Below are 16,746 nucleotides of genomic sequence, written 5' to 3'. Positions count from 1 at the left end.
ATGTTTTAAAAACCCCAAACCTGTCAGAGGTAAATAAACGTGCCCAAAGAACCCAAAGGCCATTTCTGTCTCACATCTCCAAAATAAATCAGAAAGTTTTTAATGACTTCTTTCTAAGCAGCACTCTCTCTTTAGGGGTACTGAATGGCTCAGTGAATTGCAATTAGATGGGGAATCTTTCAGCTCCAGGAAAACTGCATGAGTATATCCCATGCTGGTAGTAACTTAAAGTCATTACCAGTAGACAGCTGTTTGGCAATTATGCAAAATAAGCTGGGAGGTTTAATCCATTGCTAGTGAACACTGTCCACTTTGTAAGCACTACTGTCAGAACAAAGCTCGCTGGCACTCTTTATTAGTGGACCAAATGCAGGGACCAGAGGCTGCAAGGAAGTTCCTCTAGCTCACAGAGATGATTCTTCTGGTCTGGAACGTGAGATAAGTACGTTACCAAGCCTCTGCTTGTATGTATTCTGCAGATAAATGAACAGCATTAATCTTCAGAGCTATCATATGGCATAGTTCGACAAAACTAAATGAGCGACTAGGAGAGGCAAAATAATATAACATCCTCTAAACTAATAGCACTGCTTCTACGTTACATCAGTTCTACTCTACAAGCTCCGATTCTTTTCATTTTTTCTAATTATTTTATCTTAATAACAGCTACCATTATTCATTACAGTAGCTTATTCAGCCACTGAGGAAAGGTTATTTCTTAGCTAACAAAGATGATGAACATTCACAAAGCCAGCATCCTCCTTTGCTCCCGGGGAACGCGCCATCCTCCCCTAACCAGTCTGACTGCACCTGCCTGTGGCCCCAGCAATGCCCCTTCCCTGTTCTCAGTGACCAGCTCTGCTGCAGCCCACAGACCAACGAGCTCCAAGTCTAAAAAAACTTCCTTCCAGTTTTAGGAAAGTTCTTTACAGCCAAATATTACGGTATCTATTTAAAAATCCTCTTCAGTGGAGGATTTGTGGGGTTTTTTTTAAAGCAGACTTTCAAAAAAGGGCTCTTGTTTAGGAATATACCTTACAAATCTGTGTTCAGATACATAAACACTACTCAAAAAAGCAGTCTATCTGAAACCAATAGGATGCTGGTTAGCAAAGATATGTGGAATCAAGATGAAAAGCAGCAAAATATCAAAAGCAAACTTTGCCCATTGTCATCCTCTTCCATCTTGCCAGCGTATGATGTTGATTAAAGCAGCAGAAACAGGGACAAGGACACTGACTACAACACTGAAATTTATTTTTTCTTGAGATGGTTGGAGGAAGAGTAAGTTTTGAGTAACCTTCACATTTCTTTACAACAGCACCTTGGAAAAAAAAGAGAAATCCTCTTTACACTGCCTGAAGAAAAGGACAGTCCACATGGGTCTCCCAAACACCACAATCTTGCCATTAGCAAAAGCAGATACTAATTTCTGAAGGAACGGGGTGGATAAGGGAGACTGTTCCCTTCATTAACAGGCTAATCTTAGCTTTTGCAGCCTCAGCTGAAAACAGCACAGATGAGGCAGAAGCAGCCATATAAATACTAGTGGCACAGGGAGAAAGAAAAGACCTTCGTCAAAGTAGTGTTTTCCTCATACAACAAAAAGGTTTAAGAGACCAGCTCTATTCAGTTTGAGAAGAAAATAATAGGATGAGTCGATCTGAATAAATAAAATAATAAATTATTTGGAGGAGTCTCATTACGTGCTTCCTATTTCTCTTCTCTAATAAATAAAAGCCATCACATATGAATGGAACGAAATTTAAATAATATTTTATCTATTGAATTTTTAAAGAAACAAACAGGCTATTGAATTCTACCTCGCAGACTTCTCAATTGCTATCCAATGTTTCAGCTCTTATTGAAAAAGTCTCTAGATACTATGGTTATAAAATAAAACTTCAAGAGGCCCACATTTTCAGGGGAGAAGGCAAAAATCTGTAACTTATATTTTAGCTTGCAGATAGCGTGAAACAACACATCACTCTGAGGCACCATATGTCTCATGCATTTTAGTAGATGCGCTGTAGGTCAATTACAATCTTTTCCTTGATACTTTATTCATAGTCATTTAAAAAATACGGGGGGAGCATCATGGTATAATGGTCTATACTAATTTTTCCCAAGATGTGTGCATAAGCAAGGAATAGAGAAGAACAAGCTCAACATAAAGTAGGAGAGGAGGAGGGAGGGGTATTGAGATGCAGTCTTTAAATGGTCTTTTTAACAGTGCTTACTAAAAGCATTGGTCAAGATGACTTGGGAAGAAGAGGTTAAAAAGGATAAAATTTTCACTAATTTTGGTGAGCGATATTAGAGAAAGAACATGAAAATTAAACATATTTCAGGAGTATAAATTCATTACTGATCAAAACCCAGAAATATTTTCCACTCCCTGTTCCATATAGACCTATATGGATTAGCTACAATAAATGGACCTTTTTTAATAGAGCACTGCTGGAGCAGCAAAGATGCTCTGTGGTGCTCTCAGAGATAATAAAAAGAAAACTTTGGTATTCTCTTTCTTGGAAGGAGGCCATGAGAAAGAAGAAAATTAAAGGAAAAGTATTAACATCTCCGGTTAGAAACAAAAGGTATGCTAAATATGCCACATAGCTTTTCTTTGTATTTTTAAGGGGGGTGAGAATTAGATTGCTAGGTTTTTTATTAGTGAAAGGGTGGGGAAAAGAAGTACTTCATTTATGCTCTTCCTTCACACCAACAAAACCAGTCAGCTAGGAAAGTAAGAGGCTCTGTATTAAGAGTGAAAACATTCAGCTGTGACCAGAGTTCACTTTCATTACATGAAGCTAAAGAGCCTGTTCCTAAATGGAGACCAGCGAGAAGACTGATCACTAGTAAACGTAAGTCAAGAACAATAGATTACTCTATCTGCTTCCTTAAGCATAATCTCTGTGGCCTGTCCAAATAGTTGGGGGGTTTTTCTGAAGTGTATGTTTAAAAGTATTTACATGCAAAATCTGTTTAGAAGAAACACCACAAAACCAACTTTCTAAAACACGGACAATTGATTAAGATGCAAGCTATTATCTGCTTCTGTAAATATTCTGAAGAACTGAAAACTGACGTGTACTTACTTTGGCAGTAGTTTCTTTAATGGACATGCTGAATGATTGTTCTTTTTCCTGAAGGCTAGAAGGGATTAAAATAAAATAAAATAAAGTTGACCTTCTCTGCTCATCACGGTCTGCTACGCAAGACACATTTTCATATAGAAGCACATAGGCTCTAAGATGACTCATACTAACACAAAAGAGCCAATACCAAGATAAAATCTGTATACTTGGTTTCAGTGTTGCTAATGACTAACCAACATTTTTTCCACCCAATTTCTACCCACTTAATCCTGTTCGTTTGCAAAATGGTTCATATGCTAGTTTTACAGTTCTTAATTAATGAGTTTATATGCATTTTACTTACCATCTGAAACACAATTACAATTATTCGTGTAACCATAATATCTTAGAAGTTCCCAGCAGTGTTCAGGACTGGTGCTTTGCTAGGCTACCATCCGAACACCTATCACACAGGCGTTTCTGATATACAGTTTGCAGTTAACTATCCTCTTATGGCCCAGTTTCCAACTCTGCCAGGAAAAGTTCAACTGCAGTCACTTATTCTCACGGTAAATTTATATGAAATATCACTACTCAGTTTGTTTAGTTTAATTAAAACCTACAAATAATTTGTACCAAATTGATTCAACAGCAAGCTGAAATTGAGGCATCGTCCATGCTTATATGAATAAATTCAAAGTTTTCTTCCACATATAAAAACAGGTAGGTTTACTACTTTGATATTACTGAACATAAAGTAAACCTGTGCCTTTGGTGCTCGTAAATAAATTCACAAGTTACATTTTTAACATGAAGTTCAAAAATATAATTTGTACCAAATTGATTCAACAGCAAGCTGAAATTGAGGCATCGTCCATGCTTATATGAATAAATTCAAAGTTTTCTTCCACATATAAAAACAGGTAGGTTTACTACTTTGATATTACTGAACATAAAGTAAACCTGTGCCTTTGGTGCTCGTAAATAAATTCACAAGTTACATTTTTAACAAGGAGTTCAAAAATCCAAGTCAAATCAAACATTAGGAGTTACTGTAGAGATTATTTTTGCAACTTTAATACTTCCCTCCCTCCTACTTAGCAGGCGTACACTTTTATAAAGTGTTCAATTACTTTATCACACGCTATTTTTTTTCCTGTCAGACACCTCAATTCAGTGTACATGACAGTCAGCACTCCCCACCAGCAGCATTTCAATTCTTCCTTTTAGCTGCGTTATAAAAATTGTACTTCTTTCACGACCTACCACTGATATTCTTCCCGAATACAGAAGTATTAATTTATTTCTGAGCTTTTCTTTAGTGTTTGGCACTGAAGTATCCAAACATTTCAGAAAACATCACTGGATTTTTTTCAACGATACTCTCGCAAGATAAAGCAGCATTGTATTCATTGTACAGGTGGAAGAAACATAAGTCACTTTTATTCAGAAAGCACGTTAAGACTGAGTGCCCATTTTGACATGCACACAGTCCCTGCTGCCTACTCTATGCATTTCAGTTTTCTTTTGAGAACTTGCTGCTATTTTCCAAGCACGGCACTTACTGAGTCCTGTTTCAAGAGTCAGTATTTATGCAAGTCCGAACCCCAAAGCACACAAAGTTGGACTTGCACTCGGTTACTGACCACCTACAGAAAAGCTGGCTGGACCATCTCGCCCAGCTGCACACAGGAGTGAGACAGCCTCAGAGGCAGAATTCAGCTGTCCACCGTATCATTTAATCGCATTAATGAGACAGCTATTTGCATTCCTTTCCCTAATGCCCTGCTTCATGGCGCACACACCTTTTCAATCTACAGCTCAGCAAGGCCAGTCACCTCATTACTACCACAGCACACAGGGGTCCCTCCAGCTCCAGATGAGGCAGTCCCCTCAGAAATAACTCATGACAGCGTAAATCAACGCCTGTGTAAGGCAACAAACAGAAATACAGCTGGCTAGCTACGTAAAGTAGTTCAACAACATTTCTCACATAGCAATCTCCAATTTCTCCCTTTTCTACAGCAATATATGGGCAAAACGCAAAATATTACATGTGTAATGATGCCATTATCAGCTTCCTGCCTGCCTCTGGGCATGCCAGAGGGAATGAACAATTCAGCCATTTCTTTTCTCAGGCTCTGGAGCTCCCAGTGACTTTCAGCATCTCCCGTAATCAGCGCCTGAGCTGGTCAGGTTACGTAAAAAAGAGCTGGGCTTTGTGTACAGATGTCAACGGAGAGCAGCAAGGCTGTGGTGCGTAATTGAATGAATAACGGGTGACTGACCCAATTGTTCTGAAACTGCCTTATAAAATTCAACTCTAAAGACCCAAGCCATAATAAACGTTGAAGTGCAGTTATAGCCAGAAGAACAACAGTATAAAGATGGCACCTCTATTTAATAAATCTTTTCTGTGTGCCTTTCCTCCTATCTGTTTACTTTCCTCACAGAAAGCGCCCCCCCCCCCCAGGTTCATATGACGTTTCATTCCTCTGCAGAATTCACACAGCTAACAGGAAGAGAGATCAATTTTTAATTTCTTTTTAAACCATACATCCAAAACAGCATTACAAACTAAGACCCAGTTGTAAAGTCTGTATTGCTAAGAAGGACGCACAAGCCCATGCGGACTTTCAGGTCCAGGTGCTGAGTGGGAAAAACCACGCCCTTTATACCCAGATTTCTTTTTTATGAGCATCTATCAAATCACTGAAAAATAAATAAGGAATTGCACACTGCCATTTCAATGAAAGCAGAACTACAGCTTTAAGAGAATTTTGCAGAACTATAGTTTTAAGAGAATTTTATATTAATCTGACACACATCAATTAAAAATATCATTAGTAAATCATCGTTTTGACTCAAGCTAGTGATAGCCACATTAACCACAGACTTGAATCTAAAGAATCCTTTTGTTACAGTTATAGCACTCATGGAGCCTTACAAGTGTATTCATATTATTTATTGTATGAATTTCACAGTAGTATCCTGCTTCGAATCCTTGCTAGCCTTCAGAGCAGTACCATAGGAATCTCTTATCCCTTTTAGAGATTAGCCCATCACACAATTCACATGCAGCAATCAAAACTGTGTACAAACCAGCCATAGTTACTAACTATGAACAGCTTTTAACTAAGTTTATTCCCGGGTTGTTTTTTTCTTCTACCACAAAACACCATCACTGAGAAGCCCCTCACAATCTTTCCAATTAACTGACAAGCTAATGACCCGCAAGAGAAACCAGGCAGTCAATACAGATTCATTCTTCCGACAAAGGGCTTTAACAGCCACGATCTGTTACATGTGACTTGAACCAGAAATAATATTTTCTTTTACCACCACCCTGGAGCATCATATTTCATTTTAAGAGGGGTATTCTGTCTGCTTAAAAGTTGCTTTACTTACTACTACCAGGGAAAATGGCTTCAAAAAGAGCTTCTTGGAATAACACTAAATTCTTTTCTGGGAAGACGCCCATAGTTTTGACTCATTGCTATTCTTCTCTGGCAGAACAGCTAATCAAGAATTTGACTGCTTGTCCTCACTGTCTCTGCAATCTATTATAAGGACCATTTAGAAGTTACTTCTCAAATTCAATATAAGCTAACTCCATCGCAGAGAAAGCAAAAGTTCTTGACCCAGATGATGGAAGAACTAGAATAAGACAGGAATTCAACTAACACAAATTTAACTGACTAAATGCAAGAAAAGAAAGGGTTTTAACACTTGCAGAACTGACAGCAATCTATATATCATGCATAATTTCTTCATTCACACAGACAGCCACGTAGGCCTATCATTTAGGTGGCTTGCAATGGTTTTACACACATTAGGATCCATAATGAGGAGAGAAGAAAAGAAAAGGAATGTAGACTTGCTACATCCTAGGGCCTCATTGTACACACCCTAGACCACAACAGGAAAGCAGGAGCTGAGGAAATTACCCTTTCTGGATGATGAATGAAGTAATACTTTGGCAAAACACGGACTTCAGCTGGAGAACTGCAGGAGGATGTGGGAATGCTGCACATTCAGGAGCTGAGGCTGCCTTGGCATGTAATAATACACTGTGGGAAAAAATTTAAGATCCAAATACTTCAGGCAAGCCAGTGCCTTTTAAGTACCTCATTTTAGTGACCTTAAAGAAAAACAGGTACTGAGTATGTTGAATTGTGATAACACAGTTGGAACCTGCTGAGACGATGATGTTCATAATCAGGAACAGTGTGCTGGCAAAACAAAGAAAGCCAATTCAATGCAATAGGGGACAGAAGGAAGACTGGGAATCGAGTGGTCTGGTTCACGCATTCCTCACTCCATCACAGGCTTCCCACATGACCACAGAGGACATTAAATGTCATGATATAACAGATAATGTTTAAAAAGCCTTTTAAAGAATATTCTGAGAAGTTATGATTTACATGCAGGAATTACAGATACTATGGAAGTGGCTTTGTTCAGAGGAAGGCTGACTAGCACAATACTGGGAAGAATGGCTTTCTACTAAAGGAAGGCATGTTTCTGAATGTCTTTCCTTCCACTTTGCTAGTATACTTCCCTTTGCATACCAGGCTATTGTGTATTTATGTTTTGCTTCCTAAGAAAAAATTCAAAGAATGAAGATGGGCAAAAGGCAAGTCATGCTGTTCTCTACATTCAAGATATATAAATATACATACTGCTTAAACAGAAATAGTTCCTGTATTAATGACAAAATATATATACAGTGACAAAAAAAAATGTAGTCAGAATGCAGTTTCCACAATAGAACATACCACACATGTGTTACCAGTGTAAAATAAATAAATTGTGTACTGGAAATTCTTATTTTCATACAGAAACTAAGCAGCCATCTCTGATCTCTGCCTGAAGAGACTGAAAGATAAAAGGATGCCCTTTAACAGCAAATACTCTTCCTTACGTTACTGTCACCTAAAAGATTATTCTAGATCCTGTTATTTCACTCCCTATCTCCACACCACAATACAGTGCTTAAGCAAAAAGCACTTTCATTTCTTTAAAACTAAGCACAAGTCAGAACAATTTAAAATTACCCATATTTGAATTTCTAATTCAAGAGCAATGGCCTAGAAGCCTACGCTCGGATTGTATGCATATGAGAAAGCGTGATGGGCTGAACTCTCAATTCATACAAATATGTATTCCCTCCTAGATAAAATTATTATTAAAGAATATTTTCTTGACTATCAGCAAATTTAAACAGTTTACAGTATGTCTGAATTTGGCAGAGGATAACCTCATTCTAATGGTCACAGCCTGCAGAGAGCATGACTTTTTCCAATTTTAAGTCTTCTAACATGATTCCTTCTCTGGTTCTGAAGTCACAAGAAGCTGTACTCTCTTAGAAGATGAAAATACATAAACCAAGCCCTACACTTGTAATCTTGCTTTTAACGGCAAACAGAAGCTGACCTTCCAAAAAAGCCTTTGTCCAGTCCTTCGCAAAAGAAATCAGAAGTGCTACTCAGGGAACATTTGGTGTAAACGTCTGCTACAGTCTACATCAAGGCAAAAATCCAACAAAAATCCACCAAAAATCTGAAGTCTAGGGACTTCACTGGGCCTTTACGGAAGAAATCCACAATACAAAATCAAATCAAATAATCAATGACTTTCTTGTACTTTTACGGTTCCCTTGATGTGCATATCTCAGAAAGCTTTGAAGACAAGTCAGGAAAAAAAGCTTTTGAACAAAAACTATACTTAACAAGAGGCAGCTTTAAGCTAGACATGTACAGCTAAGACTAAAAGAAAAAATAAGAAAACATACTTGTACCCAAAGATTTCTTGAGTAAAATCAACAGATTCATTATTACAGATACCATGTGCAGTTTTTTTACCAGGACAAGACCTACAAGGGTGTTGCCGGTCCTACACTTCTGCTCAATTAAGAACGTTCAGAGCTAGATTGCATCAAATACACTAAGGAGAAACAGCACTTTTTGTTTTCATTTTAAACTCCCCACCACAAAGTTTGATTCTACATAATCAAGGAAGATATTGGATAACAAGATTTTCATACTATGTGATCTGCTTATAAGCCTGGCTGGGCTACATATCTGGGTATTAGCATACCACAAAAGCAATTTTTCAGTCAAGCACATAAGTTCCTTTTCATCTTCATGCAATGATCCATGGGACTTTAAACAATGAGATTTTCACAGTAGCATAGTTCTGTGTTGGGAAGCAAAATCATCCTTTAAACATAAGTCAAGGTTTTCCAAACAAACTCTGATTTTTCCTTAGATAATGCAGCCCACAGAAAACTTCTGTAAGACGACAGAGCTGGTTAAACAACGATAAAAACACAAAATTTCTACTGAACTGATGTGGTGAAAATCCAATTTCTCTATCTAAACCTGTCAGTGCTCTTGAGGCGTGGACTTTGACACTAAATAGAAGGAGAGAAAAGTTGTGTTTAATTCATACTGAAAATGAAATTTGTGGCAGTTGCAAGGACTAGTCACCTGAATTAGAAGTAAAACTCAAAGTGTCACCTTGGAAAGCTTCCAACATCAAAAATTAATCTGAGACAAAAATTATCAAGAGATGTACTTTAAGGTACAGGAGCATTGGACCTTCTCCACATTTCAATCTACAGAGTTCTCCAAGGAATATGAATGAGAACCCAAAATTATGCACCTAGCTCTGAACCATCAGAGAGCTGATTTTGCTCCAGCTATTTGCTCTTCTAGCTATCATTCGCAGAGCAGTATTTCTTCATTGTTGCTTTATGTCAAGGATTGCTTCAATACGTGTGCTCCCCCACTCAGAATTTATCAAGAGGCAGAACTAGAAGCACACTTTCCCAATGTCATTGTATAACCTCAGCTTACAAATAAGGTTGCCCATTGACTCATAGGTTGCTGGGTGACTGCACTTGTCTTTGTCGACTCTCGAAGAGTTATACCTATATGAAGTGGACTATAATAGCTCACCATCCTGCCCAGAAGCTCTTACATACACAAGAACTCTAAACTGAGACGACCCTTATTTGCTGCAGTGCTGCCAGGCACTAGCCCCAATTATGGGAGGCTTGCAGAAAAATCAGGGCATTAGATGACACTTCACAATTTTTTGTAAGAATGATTAGTAAGATTTTTTGTTTGTTTGTTTTAAATGCCCGCAATAGGAAGACTGAGGCAGCACCTCAGTCTGCGTAGTATGGTAGTGGGGTTTTTTTTAGATAAAATCATTCCAACAGAAACAACCAGCTCACAGTCACTTGACGATACTGCTGGCATCTTTAATGATGATTTCAAGCTCAATTTTCATTGCCATGTATTGAGAAATCTTCTGGTCCTATAACAGACCATTCAGACAGTCGAACTGGCCGTCTGTTTCAACTAACCATTTGCATGGCGCTGTATTTCCCACCACTCTTCTGTCAGCTGCTGCCGCAGAGCGGTTGTGGCAGTTGTTGCTCCAGCTGCTACCTGAAACAGGAGCATCAGACTGAAAACAAAGGCACAAACAGCTATCTGCAGCAGCAGTTCATCACATCCAAACACTTTCCCCAGATTTTCCAATGTGTCAAGAGATCCCCATTCTTCTGCTACATCTATCTGAGTGCACAAAAACTAGAGCTTGCCCACAGCAGCTGCAATTATTCTCCTAAGAATAACATCCATTGTACTTCACTGACTGAAAGGGTCTGTCCTTGGATATTGTTGTTAGCTGTTTCTCTTTATTATATACAAATGAATTCAGTATCATCCATTGATTGGGACAGCTGGTCATTTTTCCCTAAAGAGAAGTAAATCTCATCGTATGCACACCCAGAGGAATCAGCACATATGTGGCCTGGACTTTATAGGCTGCTACCTGCCACTGGATGCTGTTCAGGCAAGCATGGGAAACCAGATGCTCAGCAGGGAAAACCAGATTCCTCATTACACTCCACACATGGGTAGTCAAGCGGATGGTACTCATCTTTCTGCTGGGACTTTTTCCTTCTATAATGCTGCTTGGAAGGACAAAAAACTGCCTCCAAGATTGCTCCAAAATACTTCAGGTTGCTGGCAGTGGCTCTGTCCTCCAAGTTGGAAGACTTGCTCTCTCCTTTCCCTGCTGTGTTTCCAACCCCTCCTGTTCTTCCCAAGGAAGGCCAGTGCCTATGGTGCAGGAGCAGACTTTGCAGAAGCCCTTTTTCCTCCCTACAACAGGGGTCCCCACCGGCCCCGGTGGGATCAGAGTCACTGAACTGCTGAGTCACAGAACAAAGGACTCAGCTCAGACACAGGCAACTCAATCAAGAAGTCCTCTGCCCCAATTTCAAACTCTGGCAGCTCTTGTCCGATGACTTTTGTTCGCACCTTTGCAGGAAGCAAATTCACTTCATGTGCTGAAGCACAGACATTGTATGGCATGCCAGGCTTTCAGTACACAGTTTCTTCTAGAGTTGCTCCCACAAGTGAGAAAAAAGAAACAAAGGCACTTGCCCAAGGATTCTACCCTCCAATCCTAGGCAGAGAACAAAGGAATGAAATTAATCCTAAGTAGACAAGATGGAGAGGAAAACACCTATCTATCTAAAAAAGAAAGCTGAGCCTCCTAATCAGTCAGATCACAAAGGAAGAGGCAGACCTCTTCTTTCACCTGTGACTTGTCTTAGCCTCTCACAAAAGCCTGCAGCCAACTTCTCTGAGAAAGCCAAGATGATGGCCTCCTCAAAACACAAACCCAGTCGTGGGACTCGCTGAAAATGAGACAATCCTATTATCAAAGCTCAGGCTGGGTTATGACATTTGACATGAAATTTGGAGTTTCCCTCAAAAAAACCCTTACAGGAGAGGAAGCTGGCTGTGCAGCCAGTCGCTCTGAGGGCAGGAGCTCTGGGAAGTTTCCAAGGCAGAGTCCTCCCCCGGTGCCGGGTAACATCCTCTCTAGCTCTGCTCCTCTGCTGCAAGCCCACTGCTGCAGGTTTTGTGAAGCTGTAACGCACAGAATAAAAGGGATCAATGGATCATTAAACAAAAGAACTACAATTAAAAAAACCAGGGCACCATACCATCTTAATTATACTTAGCTATAGTAGCAGCAGTGGTATCGGCTACATTTTAGGAACCCCATAATTGTATTTTGGTTCATGTCATGTAGCATAGACAGAGACATGTTTCCTACCACCGAGAACAGTTTTAAAATTCAGTGTTAAGCTTTAAAGAAAAATAAAATTAGAGCAGCATGAAAGGGCCCTAAGTCAAGGCAGTAAGGCAAATACTCAAAGTGACCTGTGCATCATCCTCATGTCATGGAAGATGATTTACAACTGACTGAAATTAAGTCAACACGAACAGGCCTGGGGGGGAACTGAAGCTGTCAGAAGCCTTGAAGACTCCCATGCCCAGAGCTTATGACTGGGACAGAAGTGAACAACAGGGAGAGCAGTTTCTGGGACTGTGCAGCACTTCTTCACATGGTGTATTTCATATGCAAACACTGTTTTTCAATTCCTGCAGACCTGCAAAGCTAAAATATCTGAACTAGTGAGGTGACTGAGAGCTCTCTTTCCTTCACTCCTATTACTTGGTGATGAAGCCCTACCTGTGGTGGCCACTACACAAGTCACCTGTTTTGTCTGTGTATCTGACAACTCAAGATGCTCATTTCAACATGTGTATTTATAAGAGGGAAACAAAGGGGGAAAAGCTCTCTTCTCTCACTTATCTATTTTACTTATTTGCATTCCTTTTTAATATTATCCTTTCCCTGGACTTTTGATATTTTACAGCAATGCCATGTGGACAGATAGTGTGGTGTGGGTGTGACAGAGAGAGTGCTATTTTTAAGAAGGGCAAAAAGAAGAAAGATTGCCATACAAAACAGGTAACAGTACAGAGGAAGGAGCCCAGAAGCTTTATCCTCTCACACAGCACAAGAGCAAGAATCTTACAAAGATCAGACACATACGCACACAAACACACATGCTTACACCACCATCAGTGAAACATAACTGTATCTGGGAAGGCAGATGGCTATCAGGTAGGGGCAGGCACAACTGAGGGCAGGACGGGGAAAGTCTGGTCAGGAGGGCAGAAAGCCTTTCTGCCAAGGGAGCACCACGGGATTGCTGACATCCTCCCAGGGCAGAGACATGATGATGCATGTGAAAATCACCCGCCAAGTGAAAGACCCAGAAGTAAATTAATTTGCATGAGAAGGTGAAATCAACAGTGACTTGCTGAGAACTGTTCCATGTATACCCAGTCCCAGCTAAAACCTCCCCAGGACCAAATGAGGCCAGAAATAGTTACATAATGACGCAGTGTGCTTAGAGGTCTACTAAACCATCAGGGTCTTCATGGTCCAACTCATAACCCAGCATAGGAGTCTCTCCTGAAAAACATTCAGGAAGATTTAAAAAAAAAAGTTTAGATTATTTTGCCTCTAACCTACCTACCAACATCACTTTCTACTTGTAATTAAGCACTACTAAGGAAAAAGTGCAGACAACAAAAAAGCTCCAAACAACCCAAAAACCCAGGAAGTAAACCCAGAAGTAAAGACTCCGAGAGTATCTGGCATTAAAAGCACAATTCAGTTCTCTGCTGTCCCACACACAGGCCCAGCAAAGAGTCAGGAACATTAGCAGCCTGTGCACTGTAGTAGAAACTTTTTGACGCCAGAAAGCCATTTCATCCCTCTGCTCTTTGTATTTGTGCTACCCTTCTATTCCCAGAGGATATTTTTTATACGTATGCATTTTCACAGAAATAGCCAAAGAAAACTTCAAACCATATATTTAGAAAGGACTTTCCTGGAATGACTGCATGTTTTCTAGCAAACAACAGATATCTTTTTGAAAAGACAGGGTGCAATTTGTTTTGCTTCTTCTAAATACAATTCTTTAAAGCTAATATTTTTGTTGAAAGGCTGATGTGAATAAACACGGCTGCATTCAGACTTCAGTAATTTCAGGTAGCTTGCTAACCGCTAATTTGACTAGAAATTTCATATGGCCATATACTTTGAAGAACAACAAAAGGTGTACAAAGCAGTCTCTCCTAACAACAGTACATCACAGCCCGTTCTGAAGGGCACTTTTCCTAAGCTACTATGTGAAACTACATAGAAGTCTTTTTTTCCAACTTTTCCCAACTAAACCAACTTCTCTAAAAAAAACCCACCTTTTCTGGCTTTATCACGCTTTGGCCCCAACTGAAGTTGCTGAATGCTTTGAGTATATTCCAACTAATAAGGTTTTCAACCCCCTGAGCATTTGTATTTCACTTTGAATTAATCTTTGTCAGATGAGCTCCAGGCATCACTAAAGCAGAGTGAACTGGTTGCATAAAACTTCGAGTTCAGTTCCTTGCGCCACTAGCCATGACAGTACTATAATAACTAATATACAGAATAAAGAATTTCCCTATCTTCAGAAGATCCCACACACCCACTGTGGAACAAATTCCTACTAATTAAAAATTGTTCCATGGGAAGGGCGGAAGAAGAGGTGGAGTATTCAAATATTTGGAAAGATATTTAATTGAATTTCTTTCAACCAGCATTCAGTGCCCAGACAATAGTCCAGATGGAACTGTGCAATTTATTTTAAGGATGACATGCTGTACAGTCACATGCATCTGTAGATATGGATAAAAACAAAAGAGAAAATGCTAAGTGAAACTAGATATGAACAGAAGTATAACAGACTTCCCCAGTTTTCATTGTGAAATGAAAAGAAACAAAAAAAAGGAAACAACAGGTACTGAAGAGAATAAGTCAAATATAAAATAAGACCATGTTAATTAATTAGAAGATTCAAGTTACACTAGTTAAAAACATGTATTTCTGAAATGGTAGAGGATACAGAAATTATATATTTTGTTACCTTTTGCAGTCTCCAGGAGAAAGTACTTCACACTGAAACACTCAGACCTATTTTCCTCCGATTTCAATATGTCATCTTTACTTACAACACTAACAGGTGTTGTGGTGCACACACCACCAGCTGCTCCCACCTTTTAAACACATCTCCACGCAACCCCACGCAAGCGAACTGAGCTTTTGCACTGCAATTTCCTCATTTTATAATAATGATTAGACCCTTTAGTTTACCAAGAGCAAATTAGGCCTGTCTGGATGAACAAAACAACCACGTTCTGTGGTCTCAACCTCAATGTGAATCCCTGTCAAAATGCAAGCTAATGTATTTGTCTGCGCATTAACTGGCCAGGTTTTAACCTCAGCTTCCACAGCCCTCAAGAAAGGGTGCAGGGTAACGTGTCTAACATTTCTCAATTCTTCAAACTCAAAGCATGCTATAGTTACTGACAAAGGCTTTTTGTTTTCAAAAAGACCACCACATACTGAAGATAAACAAGACAAAACAAAGGATTATTAATCTTCCTGAAAATAACAACTGACAAGAAAAATAAGCTTAGAAACAATGCTCAGTCCAATGTTACATTGACTTGCTCTCTTGCTTCTGCACACTTCTATCTGGGCAATTATTCTTCATTTAAGATGTTCTCTCACATTTCCTGAAGTTTGCTTTAATACGTTGCTATTTAATAGCATTTAGACCAAGAAAAGCAAAATAATTTGTATTTTATAGTGAGCTGCAAGCCACTCAATACAATCCATCATAGCATAGATTGTCTTAAGAGATGCTTCACATCAGCCCTGTGTTATTCCAGTGCTGAATGCAATTCATGTGCCCAACAAATAATTATGCAAAAGCACGTTAGAGCAGTACTTTACTGACTAGCACAATGCAGTTAGAATAAATACATAGTATCTTGCAACCTAATACCCAGGAGCTTGTCATTCACAGCACATCAATACTGAACGACTTTCTACATAAGCACCGATCTTTAGTATATGTGCACGAGTAATAGCTTTATTTCTCACACAGATAGCCCTAACTTTAGAAGACTTTTTTTCTCTCTGCAATGATTCATAAAATAAAGTGTACATTTCCAAAAAAATCTTTCACATTAAACATCCCAAGACTTTGGAATTTAAAACTAATATGCTGAACCGGCTTCATCAAGTATTTTAATGTTACCTAAAATATACAATTGCCTTTCACAAGAAGTACTGATTTAGGATAAGCCAATGCAAGTTGCAACGAGGGAAATTCTGGCTAGGTATGAGACAAAAGTTCACAGCAAGGGTGGTGAAATGCAGGATGCCTAGCAAGGCTGCAAAATCTCCATTCTTGGAGATATGCAAAACTTGGGCCCTGAGCAACCTTATCTCACTTGGAAATTGTGGCCCTGCTTTGAGCAGGGGTTTGACAAGATGACCTCCTAAATTATTCTGTAATTGTATGACAATGTAGGGGATGCCCATAGGCACATGGGAAGTATATCCACACCAGATGTCTTACTATCTACTTGCTGCTTTTTCATCTTGCAGGAAGAGAGAACAGAACATGACTGGATGCAGACATAAGACCACTTTACTTGAGTTATGATGGACTGCGCAGCTTTAAAAGGAAGACACCCATCACTTTGTTCAGTTTAACAGTGAGCCTAACTCTCACTGTTAATTAACCGCAACCGTCATAGGAGCATATTTCTTCCTCTCAGCCCTTCTGGATATATAGCCTGCCCTGAAAGCAAGAATCATAGAATCATTGAGGTTGGAAAAGACCTCTAAGATCATCGAGTCCAACCGTCGACCCAACACCACCATG

At 39.4% G+C, this 16,746-nt stretch overlaps 1 protein-coding gene across 1 annotated transcript in view; it reads right to left on the bottom strand.

The window, feature by feature from the left end:
• The window catches only part of DISC1 (disrupted in schizophrenia 1), a 204,052-nt gene that overhangs the window by 128,320 nt on the left and 58,986 nt on the right, over positions 1-16,746 (bottom strand). Inside the window, exon 7 of the mRNA XM_009281786.2 lies at positions 3,102-3,156. Coding sequence (XP_009280061.2) covers positions 3,102-3,156 — 55 coding nt within the window. The remainder of the gene's footprint in view (positions 1-3,101; positions 3,157-16,746) is intronic.

The sequence above is a fragment of the Aptenodytes forsteri genome, unplaced genomic scaffold (genome assembly GCF_000699145.1).
Source record: "Aptenodytes forsteri isolate BGI_AS27 unplaced genomic scaffold, ASM69914v1 Scaffold132, whole genome shotgun sequence".
In the NCBI taxonomy this organism is placed as follows: Eukaryota; Metazoa; Chordata; class Aves; order Sphenisciformes; family Spheniscidae; genus Aptenodytes; species Aptenodytes forsteri.
This window is presented reverse-complemented; position numbering and strand designations above follow the sequence as displayed.